General features: G+C 42.4%; 1 protein-coding gene across 1 annotated transcript in view; it reads left to right on the forward strand.

The window, feature by feature from the left end:
• LOC124594704 (Down syndrome cell adhesion molecule-like protein Dscam2) overlaps window positions 1–12715 on the forward strand; it is a 160156-nt gene that overhangs the window by 43952 nt on the left and 103489 nt on the right. Inside the window, exon 3 of the mRNA XM_047133072.1 lies at window positions 8800–8963. Within this exon, the coding sequence (XP_046989028.1) occupies window positions 8800–8963 (164 nt within the window). The remainder of the gene's footprint in view (window positions 1–8799; window positions 8964–12715) is intronic.

Consider the following 12715-nt stretch of genomic DNA (forward strand, 5'->3'; position numbering starts at 1 on the left):
GTCCTTCTTACGCTGTTCGTCAGCTTCTTCCTTTTCCTTCTTACGTTGTTCGTCAGCTTCTTCTTTCATTGATCGTAGGAAGCTCAGTATTGGGTTAATGTCATCTTTTTTTGGCCCTCGTCACACATGGGTGATGTAACTCTGGACATCTGGGCGCTAGAGCTCTTACGTGGCCGAGCTGGCCTCTGTCTGCTCTCGCTCGTTGTTAGACTATAAACTTCTGATACCGTCTCGACCTGTGTGCCTGCCTCTGTTTCATCCTCTACCTCACTATCATAATCACGGCCGCGACGTTGCTCTAAGATCACGTTCAAATCACCTTCCTCATCAATGCCCTGTCGCCGTCTTCTGCTAAAAATGTGCCCATCTCATCTCCGAACCTATCCCTGTCAGTAGTCTGCCCCTTATCCATTATGCTATCCTGTTTTGTTTTAGCTTCGCTCGCTAATCGTCGTGCCTTACTTCTCGTGATTATTCATGAAAAACAAGTTTATCAAAAAATCAACAATAAAAATAATCTACGCCCTGCATTTTTACACACAGACATAACATTTCAACAACGCCGTTCCAACGGTGTAATTACATGCACGATTTGTTGTGGTACAGAAACCGCACACAAACCAGACAAAGGGTGATGTGGTACCCACACCACATCAAAGAACCACAAAAAGGCAATGAACAAACAAAAAAATATATACACTGAAAACAAAAACTGTAATCATGCGCCGCTACTTAAAAACTAAACGCGGAACTACCAGAAAAAACTTGGGTATTAATCAATAAAAAAAATTAACAAAAAAAAATTGGATGTTCCTACTGAGAATACTGCTGGCTTATCAGCGATTCACATGAAAGATCCGAGGCTAAGGGTCGCCATTTTATGCGAGGTGCCGGGGCTAGCAGTGTATTTAACATTAAATTCTTCTAGAATCTTCATATGGAAATGGTGCTCTAAGCCCCCCACCCCCCCTCCCCCGTTTTCTAACTCAGACTTTTGCTGTTGCACATGGATTAAGAAGAAACGCGAACTGACTGTGATCGACCCTGCAAGTAGAGTAGAAAAGAGTTCAGCACCTGCAATAATTTAATTTGATAGAAATTAATTTAATAAAGGAGAGTTTCATTTACGTGGTGAGAAATGAAAGGGTTGCTCTCCCGATCTACAGAATGAAGGTTCTGTCCAAAATAACAATTTGATTTATTATGACTAAACTCAAAATAATAAACAAAACGCGTGAATCATTTACAATACGTCAAATTGGATACTCAAATAAATGCTGTGAAGGTGAAGTTGTCCATAAACTAGCTTGTGACATTTATGACCTAGTGGTATGTGGAGCCAATTCCTTGCAACTCAAATCGTAAGAGAAACACCCAGCCAACCCAACATTAATTGCTGCTACAGTAGTGAGAACTCGGACAATGGACACCCAAGACAGAACCACGTTAGAAAAGATGGGAACAGGCGCGCTCTGCTGAGCTCTGATTATCACATAGCAAAATTCCCTAATCTGCCGGTGCTGCGGACATACATTACCAGGCTGTCTTCTTAACTGCAAGGACACGATCTGGCGTGCCGGAGTCGATGTGGTGATGATAATGTCGCGAGTATAGCCTGAAACAGAATGTTCTGGTCTGGTTGTACCAGACTAAAGACTTCCTAGGAATTCAAATTCGCCTCTGAGGGAGATGAAGAAGGCTCGCCACACAATCACTGACAGTACAGTGGTTGATTTTAACAATCGAAGTCACACAGTAACTCCGATACAGTGAATTTAGTCAAAACTGCTCAAGACGGACAACATAGGCCCCTCAATTGCTAACTGTACTCGGAAAGTTACGTTGAAGTCGAAACTTCAGCAACTTCGGCAAACAGTTACAATTAAATGAAAGTATATTAGACAGCCAACGGAAGGCAGGCTGTCCAGATCAGCGAGAGCTCAGTCTTGTAACCTACCCCGTCCTAAAGGCGAGACTCAACTCTACCAAGAGCACTCGTACAAGCCGAATACAGAACATTACCGCCCCCACCACGGTGGCCGTGGTTAAACGTGCCAATCAGCAACTCGAAAACCGGTGGAACATTTCACTCTATTGCCGAAGCACTACTATTCCACCAATGGAGATACTTGGTGCCAATTTCTGCGCCGATTTTGCTACATCACGGAGCTGGGCAAGCCAATCGGAGTTATCATTTTGCAGAAAACGCGGGAATTTGCCGGCCAAGACTGCCTGGGAACACAAGTCATTCCCACGCCTCGCTGGTAGCCCGTCAGAAAGTGTTTTCACTAAGTTTCTGCGAAGTAACGGAATCTCTAACCCCAGCCGCTCCTTCAGGCCCCTGTGGGCGTGTCGCCCCCACTCTTATGTCTTATGACAATGTCGGCATCTGGACAGCATCCACTCGACTCCCTCACACCCATCGGCATAACCCTTTCAAGATCAGCAGTGCCCGCCTGTCACCGGACCACCGTAATGACGAGAGACGCTGCATGGGAAGTCCGCGTGTGAAGAAATAGCAATTTTTCACCGCATGCGATTAGAGAGGAAACTATTGATATCTTCTGACTTCTCAATACTAGTCTTGTAATGACCATACTCGGCTATACTTCCCCAAATCGAATTACTCAGAGTAAGATATAAATATGAGAGGGGGCAAGTCACTGTGAGCATCGTAAAGGCATGCCACCTCTCAAGCTCTGACTGTATGCATCCAGACACACCTTTCCTGCAAAGAAGCTCGAATAGTCGTTTGGTTTCCACTTCCTTCATTGATTTTAGAAATTCCAGATTAATGTTGCCTATGTCTTCCGCCCTATTTGATCGCAAGTCCTTCAAAGCTCTGTTAAACTCTGATGCTGTTTGTAAAACTGGATCCCCTACATCTATGCTGTCTACTCTCTCTCTTCTTCCGTCAAGTCATCAGACAGCTCCTCCCTTCGCAGATGTCTTCGGTGTACTGTCTCCACCTATTCACGCTCTCTCTCCTCTGGAATTAACAGAGGAATTCCTCTTGAACTCTTCATGTTTACACCCTAGCTATTAATCTCGCCAAAAATTGTAGTGAGTTTTCCATATGCTGAATCAGTTCTTCCGACGAGTATATGTTTTTAGATTTGTTCACATTTTTTCTCCAGCGTTTTCTACTTGCCTTCCATGCACTACCTGCGTACACCGAACAGACAAAACATTATGGCCACTGCCCACCTCGACTTTGGATTGAGCCTGAGAATGTAGAAGAAAGATAAAGCCGAATTTATAGGATTTGTGTATTTAGAGAAAGTGTTTGGCAAAGTTGAACGGAATATTCTATTTTCAAACGAAAAATAGCAGCGATAAAATACTGGGAGCGAGATATGATATATGTTGTATGGGAACCAGACTGCAGTTATAAGACTCGAAAAACCTGACCGGCAGGCACTAATGGAGAAGGGAGTGAGACGGAGATGTAGCCTATCCCCGATGTTGTTCAATCTGCACTCTGTCCAAGATGTCAAAAAGAAACTAGTGAGAAGTTTCTAAAGGGAATAAATAAAATATTTAATGTTTACCAATGCTATTCCGATTCGGTCAAAGACGGCGAAGGATTTCGATAGTGTCACAAAAAGAAGTTATCGTATGAAGTAAACCAAGGATACTGGAATGCAGTCGAATTACATCAGGCGATGCTGAGGGCATTAGGAGATGAGACGCTAAAACAAGTGAACAATATTTTGCTGATTGGGAGGCACAATTAATGTAAACACATCAAAGTTTTTGCAAAAATCGACATTCTGTCGAAGGAGGTTTGGACGACGCATGTATGAATCTTTTTCACCTAACGCTACCCACGAGTAATAGTACCTGAAGGTGGCAATAGTACACCGAAATCGCTAATAATTGTGTCGTAAATTGTGATTGTGTCAGAAATAAAAGAGAGAATTCACGAGAAATCAGAAGCGTAAGAATTTCTAATACAGATTGGCAATAACGAGAAAAACTTACCTGAAAAAGATAAATGTCTCAACATCGGCAGAAACGAGTGAGGATGTCATTCCTGAAAGGTTTCGTCCGGAGAGTATGTTACATGGATCTGAAGTGTGGTATTACAGGAGAATGATGGTGTTCTATGGATACAAAGGATAACCAGTGAAGCTATACTGAAACAAATAGAGGGGCAAATATCTGTACGGTAAAACTTTGATAAAAGAAGGAGTAGGTCGACAGAGCGCATCCTGAGGCATCAATCAATAGTTAATTTGGTAAGTATGGGCCGGCCGGAGTGGCCGAGCAGTTTCAGGCGCTACAATCTGGAACCGCGCGACCGCTAGGTTGCAGGTTCGAATCCTGCCTCGGGCATGGATGTGTGTGATGTCCTCAGGTTAGCTAGGTTTAAGTAGTTCTACGTTATAGGGGACTGATGACCTTAGAAGTTAAGTCCCATAGTGCTCAGAGCCATTTGAACCAAGCGTATGGGGTAAAAATTGGAAATGTAGACCAAAGCTCCACCAAAGTACGCACCTTCAGACAGCCTTAGGCTGAAGTATGCAGAGTGGAAAACGTTTGCATCAAGACTACCAGTACGTATGTGCTATGATGATATGAAAGAAACTAACTTGGTCATTACGCACTAAAAACTGACATGCTATACTATCTTTTAGTAAGTCCACAAACTCTCGTTGAATAACCGATTTTATTGTCGCCTAAATTACTAGATGGCAAATATTTCTGATTTTATGACGGCGTCAATGCCCTTTGAAATGACCCTCTTACTAAAAATGTTAAAAAGTTCTCATGGTTTTTATAAAAATTCGTGTATCTTTTAACATCTACGATTGTACATTTAGAAGCTGACGAAAGAATAGTCACTCAAACAAAAATCTTGCGTACCGTAAGGTAAGAACTCATCTTTTATTTGGTGAGAATGTGGTGCTCGTCATCTTGCAGTCGGATGACTTGACCCCGGTTTGTTTGTTCTTCACTGAAAACTCTATTCCTTAATATTTCTTCTCCTTTTATTGTACATTTGTCTGATCACAAAAGTAAAACACACCGTTCAGATTTTCACCCACCAGAGAGCTATTTGTGCGTCACTTTCAAGAACAAACGACATACTACCAGCAGCCGCACGGTCTATGGCGGCTTGCCACGGTTCTGGCGGCTGCCCTGTCGGAGGTCCGAATCCGTCCTGGGGCATAGGTGTGTGTGTGTGTGTGTGTGTGTGTGTGTGTTGTTCTTAGCGTAAGTTAGTTTAAGTTAGGTTAAGTAGTGTGTAAGCCTAGGGACCGATAACATCAGCAGTTTGGTCCCATACGAACTTACCACCACATACTACTAGCGCTAAAAGACTACTGAGTCAAATACGAGTTACAGACAGACTAGCTCCCGATTACCAACTGACTACGACTCATTAGTATACCATTTGGTGCGCACTCAGTTGTGTATACCATGACATTGTTTTCCAGAATGTTCCAGAGCAGAGATGGCCAACCCACGGCCCGCAGGCCGCACTCGGCCGTGGAGAGCTAATTTTTGGCTTGCAGAGCTGATGCATACGAAAGAAAAATTTTTATTTCACGTAAAACCCCCCAAAAGAGCGTGCCATCAAGCATCTTTCGTACCATATCCAATTACAATAGGAATATCTCAGTTCATTGATTCAACTATCATTAGATTTTCATGTATTTTCCTGTTTGAAAAAAACACTATGTTAGATCCATTTTGAAAAGCACACGCGCTATCTTTAAGAAACTTTAGTTCGCCTTGTCGATATGCAACCATCAATCAGCGGTAGTGTGGACTGCACAAACGGATACGTTTGTTGCGCTGAGTGAGTGAGGCGAGTGTCAGACACAGCCAGTACATTTCATATTTAATTTTACTGCGAACTTCTAACACTGTCTCCCGAAAAGTTACGGCCCTCACGTGTATAAGTGGTGCACATTCAGTCGCGATACACCTGTCATCCCTTTAGGTAAGTAAAGCCAGCTTTCATCGTTTTACAGTTAATCCGTGATGCTTGACTTTAATTTTAGTAGACTTGCATTTATTTTATGTATTCCGTTATTGTGAGTAGGTATACTAATCGACATTAGCTACGGTTTCTCCTTCAGTACCTTATTTTAATTTTAGTAGTACAAAATAAATAAATATTTAATTGTAATAATGTGATTTTGCTGAAGACGTTTAAGGGTTTCGCATTACAAAGGTAGACCCTCCTAGTTCAACTTCGTCCACCTGTCTTCCTTCCTTATTTGCAACAACTAATAATGTTATCGAATTGAAATTTAGGATAGTTTTAAGAAACAGTCATAACAAAAGAAGTCGAAATTGGGGTCGAAATTTCCTAAAGCAGTTGAATACTGCTCCCAAAAATTCTCGAGAGAACAGACTACGGAGTTTCCAAAGTGCGTATGATACTCAGACGAAAGACCAATAACTCGACGAGCAGTGTAGCTCTGTGGTACAATGCTAGCCTCCCATGTGAAAGACTAGAGTTCGATTCCCAAGTGGGTAGTACTTTAAACACAGATGCAGAGTTGACAGATATTTTTAAACATAGTTGCATGCTCTGCAAGCATTTCTGTAAAGCGTCAAATAAAGATTTAAAAAGAAACAGCACTCGAGACTGGATTACTGGTTGTAGTCTAGTTTGGGTCATTACCTTTTTAGATTTTTTCCGTTCAGTTCGAATACCTACGTCATATAAATATGTTAATTAGCAGATTTTTAATTGTCATTTTTATGGAAAATGCACGTCCTCTTATTTCTAATTACATGTCACACACAAAATCCAGTTTTAATTGCAGATGTAAATCCTTAATAACAGATGCTTTATACATTAGGTTGTTTTTTAAAAAAGAAAAACATTTCAAATTAATTTTTTTCGTTTTTCATGTAACCTAAGGTTCGCGGAAATGCCCGTAGAACATGAATCTTTGTTTAAAAACGTACCACATCTAGGAATCGAAGGCCTCCCGTGTGGAAATTCGGCATCCTACCATAGAGCCACGCAGCGCATCAAAACGGTTAACTTGCTTTATGGTGTTTACAACTTCGGGGAACTTTAAAGTAGATTTTGCAGGAAATTTTTGAGAGTTCCATGGAACTGCTTTAAGTAACTGATATTTGTTTCTGAACTTCACGTGACGTATATATATAAAATTATAAAACTCTTTTTCACAGTGTAGTCTCTATGTCAGTTTCCGACTTATGGAAAAAAAATGTCTGTTTAAATTCAAGACGTAAACTTGGTATGGCGTCAACTAGTAAACAAATAGGACCTAAGAAGCTGTGGAGGAGATGAGATCGGTTCCAGACAAATGCACTGTGAACCATTTGTTGTGGATTATAAAACAAAACTAATGTGTCTGATCTGCAATGAATCTGTCTCGGTTGCAAAAGAATACATTATACGGTATTACAAGACTAAACATAAATTTATATTTGATAAGTACACGGAGCATTTTCGACAAGACCACATAAAGGACTTAAACCAAAGGCAGATATTTACAAGGGCATATTCAGAGTCAACAAGCTATGTGAAGGTGAGTTATGAAGCAGCTCTGATACTGGTAAAAAATTCAGAGTCATATTCAGATGACGAAAAGGTTAAGGAATGCTTTGAGATCGTCGTTGAAATTGTGTGCCCAGAAAAGAAAAAGGATTTCTCAAAACTAAGCCTGTCTCGTCAAACTATTACGACACTGGAAGACAAATTGGAGTTAATTTTAAAAAATCGTACATCAGAGCTAAAAAAAATTTTCTCCAGCTTTCAATGAATCCACAGATATGGCAAATACTGCCCAAGCTGCGATTTATGTCAGCAATGATAATGCCCATTTTAATAAAACAATTAGTGGCATTGTATCCACTTAAGGGTACCACGAAGTCACGAGATTTGTTGGAAACTGTTATATTGACATTAAATCGCTTTTCGTTAAAACTTAACAATCTATCCGGGCTAACAACGGATGGTGCTCCAGCAATGGCTGGGGAACACCGGCTGGCCGTGTGGCCGCGCGGTTCTAGGTGCTACAGTCCGGAACCGCACTACCGCTACGGTCGCAGGTTCAAATCCTGCCTCGGGCATAGATGTGTGTGATGTCCTTAGGTTACTTAGGTTTTAGTAGCTCTAAGTTCTAGGGGACAGATGACCTCAGTCTCATGGTGCTCAGAGACATTTGAACCATTTGGGGTACACGGAGGTTCCGTCCAGTTGATTGAAAACGAGGCCCTCAGAGTTTTCAATACGTCGATGTTAAAGTTTCATTGCATTATACGCCAAGTCCCTCGAAATGGAACATGTCACGAAGGTAATTGTCAAAACAGTGGACTTTATTTAGTCGAAAGGACTGTTCGCGTACTTGGTCGATATAACTAACCACCTAAATGATGTTTTTAGCACTGGACTCCAAGGAAAAGATCAGCTGGTTAATGTCATGCATGCTCTCATTTCCGCATTACAAATGAAACTTGGGCTTTAGGAACAAAAGCTATGAACAAAATCTTTACACATTTTCCTACACTGTCAAAGAAATCTGACGTCACACAGGCAGCAGCGATTAAATATGCTTCTTTGATATCCAACTTGAAAGATTTTGAGAAACATCGTCTGCGTCTTTCTGCCTGTCGCTGACTGCCGTATGCTATCACTCGCTCAGCCACGACCAATTGTTAGTAACTGCCAACAGCAGCAAGCAACGGAGGAGCCGCGGACACCGCCAGTGTATTATAGCCTTAACTTTCATGAACCAATAAACTGTTTCACAGTCGCATTTCCAGACACTTAGCGCGTGCCTCCCTGTGCCATTGTTCCAGCGCCGCTGTCCGCGTACATGGTTCCGCAGCAGCAGACGGTGGACGTGGGGCGGCCCGCGCAGCTCAACTGTTCCACCGAGGGCCACCCCCAGCTGGCCTTCTCGTGGCTCAAAGACGGCCGCCCGATCCACACGTCCAGCAGGGTCAGGCTCGTCTCGCCGCAGGTGGGGCTCTGTGTTGCGCTCTGTTGTAGGCTACACTTCAGCATACTACAACACTTAATTCTGTTGGTCAGGGCGGAACTACGGGTTTCGCGGTGACTTGTCACGCCCCTTAATGCAAGGCAGACCAAATTACTCCGCTGTACCACGTGGAGCCTCTGTGGCCCCTGGCATACACTATATACGGAATGCCACTTTCTGGTAGCTGCCTGTCACCGTATACTCTATACATTGTGCGGGAAGAGTAATGTAGGGTGGGAATGTTCTCGGTCTGCTTATCTCCCACTTTTGGGGATGATGGGGGCTACTGAATTTATCTAGAAATACTATGTTCCCAGAGGGAACCCATGTTCGTAAATTGGTAGTACGAGGCGTGGCGATAGGAGGTGGTAAATAACCGCAACCTCATGGATTTAAGCTTTAGTACCATAGTCGGGCAGACAGTAAATTAGCATGTTTGTGCAGTGGAGTAGTCTTCGCAGAGAAAGTTCAGCAGAGGCATTAAACTTCAGGGTCAAAATGTACCGGTGATAATATTGGTGATAACGTTGTCACCCTAAGTGAAAGTGGGAAATAATTACACGGCCTGCTGAATGGAATGAACAGTCCAATGACTAAATAATGTGGATTGAGAATAAACCTAAGAAAGACGAAAGTAATAAGGAATAGCAGAAATTAGTGATCAAGTTAACGTACAAACTGGAGATCACGGAATTTTGCTACTTTGTAAGCAAAATTACACGTGATGAACGAAGCAAGAAGGACATAAAAAGAACACTATGGCAGGCAAAGAAGGCATATCTAGTATCAAACAAGATCTACATTTAAGGAACAAATTTCTCAGAAGATACCTGTGGAGCACAGCATTTCATGGTAGTGAATCACACACTGTGGGGAAATCTCAAAAGAGAATCTAAGCTACTGATATGGAGTGATATAGAAGAGTTTGAAAATTAGGTGGACTGGTGAGGAGGTTCTCCGCAGAATCGGCGATGAAAGGAAAACATGGAGAACGCCGATGAGAAGGAGGGACAGGATGGTAGGATATGTGTAAAGTCACCAGGGGAATAACTTGCATGGAGGAACAGGGAACTGTATGTTGGAGTTCATCCAACAAGCAAGTGAGGACGTTACGTACAATGTTACTCAGTGCTGAAGAAGTTGGCAAAACAGAGGAATGCTTGGTGAGCTACAGGAAACCAGTCAGAACAAGGATGACGCAAGAGAAGTGTTTCCTTAAAAAAATAATCACAGTACATAAGTGGTACTATGTTCGTTTAGGCAACACGTGTCCGATTTCAACATGATGAATAGTTGTGTTCCAAATCACAGGAAACATGGTGAAGGGGAAGCTACGTCGGTTTTCCTGATGTGCAACTCTTGCTAACGATATCTCCATTCTTGCCCAATGCGAGCTTGTACTCTGTAATGATCTCGTCATCGACGTTGAACTTTTTATCTTTTTACCTCCTTAAACCCTTACGGATGTCACAGAATATGGAAGGATCTTGGTAGGCATGGTTTGCTATACTTTGTTCGTCGTAAGTTCAACGCTAGTGTAAACAAACGCATGCACAGCAATTGGTCGTAGGCTACAGTGCATATCTACCAACTGACTGCCACTGGAAAGAGGTTCTTCTTGTTTATTGGATAATTTGATCATTACATACGATAGGGGATTATTGTACTGCTCGGCGATCTTTCTAGAGGGTACAGTACATGCGGTATTTGTCTAGCTCGCAAAATGTTGCTTATTCCTTATGACGCAAACAGTGTTGCCTCATGAACAAGCCGACTAGTCACTATTTCCATGACATAGTATGGGAATAATAAAAACGCTTGCGGATTGTAATTATTTTGTTGCTATTCTGGCACCAGTGATAAAATGTGGGGAGCTAAAGCGTTGAAAGTGTTCAGTGTCCTCGTAAAACAGTATGCTAGACGTTTAATCCTTGTAACTCTTGTTTCAGATCTCAATGAACAGTCTCTTTCTCTGTTTCGCCTCTCGTGCTGATGTCTTATCGTTGGCGTAGTGTGTCAAATTGTGTGAAGTTGCTACGTAGATAAAAGCGAAAAGTAGTCGCGGCTGAGAACATATAATGCTTAACATTTTTGGTCATCTTGAGAAAACAATACGTCACTTCCGATGCGGTAAACAGCTGAAACGAAATCTGAATTTCTTCATAGAGTATACTGAATAGGTATTGAATTGAACACCTGTAGTGAAGAGAAACTGTCCACTCCTGACTAAGTATTGCCTGCAATGCCTTCAGTACCTTGTTATACGTTGAGACATCTACACTACGCCCTTACTCGTATATCGCGTAAACCTAATGCAGATAAAGGTACCGAATTTGTGGCGTTCCCTTTTTTGTGTTAATTTTCTCGTTTTGCTTATGCTTAACGCCTGATTCCTCGTGCACCGTATATTAATTTGTCTTTTTAGATGATTCACTACATTGCACTTGAAGTTTTATTGTTAGTTCGCGGTTATTCGTTTTGTTGAATCACTTGTAATGTACTTGAAATTAGGCGCTGAATTATTCAGCTTTTTGGATTTGTTCATATAGTACGTCTCTCGACTCTTCTCAGAGTGTATGACTTAATCACTCCGTGGTGAACAACGCCTGTCTTGTAGCGTCTGCGACTGGAGCTCGTTGAGTGTCTCGGAAAGTTCTCGCGCTTGTTAAACGGAGGAAGAGGAGATCAGCGCTTAACGTCTCTTCGACAACGATGTCATCAGAGACGGAGCACAGGCTCGGACTAGGAAAGGATGGGAAAAGAAATCGGCCTTGCCCTTTCATAGGAACCATCTCCGCATTTGCATCAAACGATTTAAGGAAATCAAAGAAAACCTAAATCAGGATGGCCGGACGCGAGTTCAAAGCATGGCGAAACCCGCCTATCCGCGTTGGAACTTATTTATGTCTTCTTCTAATCCAAACAGGCAATTGGCGCGGACTGATGAGTAACACCCGACAACCAGTCGAACAAGTGTTCTATAAGCTATTTCTTTCGTGGATGAACTACATTTCCTCGAGATTATTTTAAATAATCTCAGCCTCGGATCTACTTTCCTGCAGCTAGTTTTGTGTGGACAGCCCAATTTGAATCTCTTAGGACGGTTAATGCTATATACACTTACTGTTTCCAGTGGTTTATCGCCAATAATGTAACCGAAAAGTATTGGACCTCTTCACCTAATTACGCGCACTAATTTTCATTTACGAGGTTGACAGTCAGTCCCCATACCTATCTTCCTCGTTTCGCTACAGCGTTCTGCCGCTGCATATCGTCCATACAAATAACTGTGGCGACCGCGAACAGCCTCGCGGACTTTCCGACGTCATCACCTAGTCCTGAAGCCAGTGACAAATCTACTCCGATAAGCGGTAAACTCGGATTTTGCTCCCTAAACGACAGTGTGGAACTGTGTCGGACACCGCGACCACCTACTGCTGAAGCAAAACATTATGACAACCTGTTAAATAGCGTGTTGTTCCGCTTTTCAAACACAGTACAAATGAGATTCTGCTTGGCATGGATTCTAAAAATCCTTGACAGGATTACAGATGTGTGTGGCAACAGATGTGTAGGCACAGGTCAAGCAGTTCCCGCAAATAACGGTATGGTGGTTTACGACACGCAGCTGGCGCCCGATGTATGTTCCACTTGGTACAGAATAGGTACATTTGCTGGCCAAGACGTCAATGTGAGTTCACTATAATACCCCTCAAACCTCTGTAGCAAGACGC

This window comes from Schistocerca americana, chromosome 2 (genome assembly GCF_021461395.2).
Source record: "Schistocerca americana isolate TAMUIC-IGC-003095 chromosome 2, iqSchAmer2.1, whole genome shotgun sequence".
NCBI classification, from domain to species: domain Eukaryota; kingdom Metazoa; phylum Arthropoda; class Insecta; order Orthoptera; family Acrididae; genus Schistocerca; species Schistocerca americana.